At 32.8% G+C, this 2,597-nt stretch overlaps 1 protein-coding gene across 22 annotated transcripts in view; it reads right to left on the reverse strand.

The window, feature by feature from the left end:
• The window catches only part of LOC106788730 (longitudinals lacking protein, isoforms A/B/D/L-like), a 267,171-nt gene that overhangs the window by 154,637 nt on the left and 109,937 nt on the right, over positions 1 to 2,597 (reverse strand). The window contains exon 7 of one of the 22 annotated variants that reach the window (XM_014752225.1): positions 1,197 to 1,938. The exons of the other annotated variants lie outside the window; for them this stretch is intronic. Within the exon in view, the coding sequence (XP_014607711.1) occupies positions 1,238 to 1,938 (701 nt within the window). The 3' untranslated portion in view covers positions 1,197 to 1,237. Of the gene's footprint in view, positions 1 to 1,196; positions 1,939 to 2,597 lie in introns of those variants that run through there. 22 annotated transcript variants of the gene reach the window in all.

Here is a 2,597-nt window from a genome sequence, read left to right on the forward strand (position 1 = left end):
TAATATTATTAATTTATAATAATTTTTCCTATTATTTTTTTTTTTACTGTAAATAGTATTCCAAATAAGAGGATAACAAAAAAAGAAAGAAAAAAACCAATCGAAAACTTTAGCTGAACGCATGTATGCGTCCCCACGGTAATCAAAGGGTTAATTCTCATCTAACATTCCTGTATTTTTTTCTCATAATTTAGCACGAGAAGGCACGCTAAAAGCTTTTATTTTAAAATACCCGCATTAGCCGATTGTCGGATTGACATCGGTCAATCTCTTTGAATGAAAAGAAAAAAGAGAAAAAAAAACAAAAAACAGAAGAAATTTATAAAGTTAACAACAACAACAACAACAACAACAATGATAACAATTACGATTAAAAAAGATACACGACTTTGTTAAAAATAATTAAATATAATTTTATACGATTAATATATTTAAATATACGAAAGAGATAGAAGGAATCTCATATAATCGGAATGAATTTCGTTTGTTTAATTGGCCAATAACATTTCGTTTCATTATTATCCTCGTCTTCTTGATTTTTTATACGGCTTTAAAAAAAAAAAAAAAATAACCGAGACAGAGAAAGAGAAATAGAGAGAAAGAGTGAGAAAGAATGAGAGAGTGAGAAAAAGAAAAAAAGAAAATCAAATATCATATTTGATAATTGTTCAATACATACTAAAAATGTCATCTAACGTAAGCATACGTGTTCTCGATTATTAACACAAATGAATTATTTTTACAGTTAATAGTAAAAGTTACAGTGATATTATATCATTTTATTAAAAACCACCACGCCCTCCCTCCCCCCAACTCCCGCGCAAAGAAAAATAATTGAAATATAAGTTATATGAAAACGCAACGAACCTGAATTAGATCCCGAGACAAATATTTGTATAATATAATATATATATAAATACATACGATGATATCGTTAAGTTTAAATTTTCATTTGTAGATTCGAACATAGAGATATAGACAAACAGAAACATCATAAAGCACACATAAATTCGCGAATCCCCGTGATGGACGGATAATCGGCGAACGCGACCCCGTGAACACACGTGTACGATTTTAATTTTTTCATTCGATATATCTTTTTTTCTTTTGCTTCGTATTTCTGAAGAAAAAAAGAAGAAGAAGAAGAGAAAAAAAAAAAAGAAGACAACAACAAACAACAAATCTCGTTTAAAACATCTCCCGTTAAAATGGAATAATCTTATTCGTTAATTAGATCTCAGTTCTCGTATTGTAAATCCAATACGTATGCTCTTTTATCGGGGTGCTTTGTCCTGATGTGGGACTTCACGTTAGACGTTTGTTTGCTACGAAATTCACAATAGGGACACTGGAAACGTGGTGCCTGGCCGCATTCGTATTTCAAATGTCTTGTCATATTACCCTTTACGGTGAAACACCTCCCGCACTTGGGACAACCGAAAGGTTTCTTGAAATAATTAGGGGTGTAGCTGTTATCGTCACCTCTCTTCATATAACTGTTGCTCCTAATTCCACTTTCGGGATAATAATTGGTGTAGGATCTTGGTGGGGTTGTCGTTAGATTACTTTGATCATGCTGATGATGTCTTGGTTGTTGTTGTTGTTGTTGTTGTTGTTCCCTGTTGCTTCTGCTACTGCTGCTATTACTATTGCTGTTGCTGTTGTTGTTGTTTTGGTTACTGTGGTTACTGTTGTTGCTATTTCCTTCACCAGCACCCTCCTCTACCCTTTCTCTTTCTTCACCACCCCCTCCTACTCTTCTATTTCTACCAACATTACCATCACCATCATCGTCAACAACACCACCACCAACACCAACACCACCAACATCACCACCACCACCACCACCATTACTGCCGCCGCTCTCTGAATTGAACGTTTTGCACGTTTGCAAGACGAAGTTTAAGTCGAGCTGTGGGGTTGCATAGAAACCTGAAACTTTCGAGGGTAATCACCAATTAGATAGCCAAAAGTTTTATTCTATTTATTTATTTATTTTTTTTTTTTTTAATTATTTCTGAATTTACGGGAATTGAGTTAGTTCTTTTTTACTTTAGGGGGCGGAGCGGGGGAGAGGAGGGGGTTGTCTCACGATCAGTCAAACGATCGATTTGTTTTTTAGTTGGATCATTGCAAATAGGAAAAGGGAAAGTTGCATGAATTTCCAATTGAGAGAAAACAATCAAATAAATAAATAAAAAAAAAATAGATAAAAAGAACGACGTAAAAAAAAAATATAACTTGTTTTTTCTCTCATCAGGTCTAATTGCACACTCCAGTCGATTGAATTTTGTTGTTTGGGGGGGGGGCTTCATGCCGTAGATAATCGCTTCAAAAAAAAAAAAAATATATATATATATAATAATTATATGTTAATTATAATAATTAACATAAGATTAATATACCTTTACGTGAATTGTGAGGAATCTTCCAAACGAAGTGTTTTGCGTTAGGGATTTTACGTATTTATCATCTTCGAAAGATGAACGGGAAAAAAAAACAAAATTTGTTTTGTATTTTCATTGGGGAAATCTAAAATGAATAGAAAGAAAATTAAGGCCACAAACAGAGAAATATATGTATATATATATATATAT

The sequence above is a fragment of the Polistes canadensis genome, unplaced genomic scaffold (genome assembly GCF_001313835.1).
Source record: "Polistes canadensis isolate GaletaPanama2010 unplaced genomic scaffold, ASM131383v1 scaffold_152, whole genome shotgun sequence".
In the NCBI taxonomy this organism is placed as follows: Eukaryota; Metazoa; Arthropoda; class Insecta; order Hymenoptera; family Vespidae; genus Polistes; species Polistes canadensis.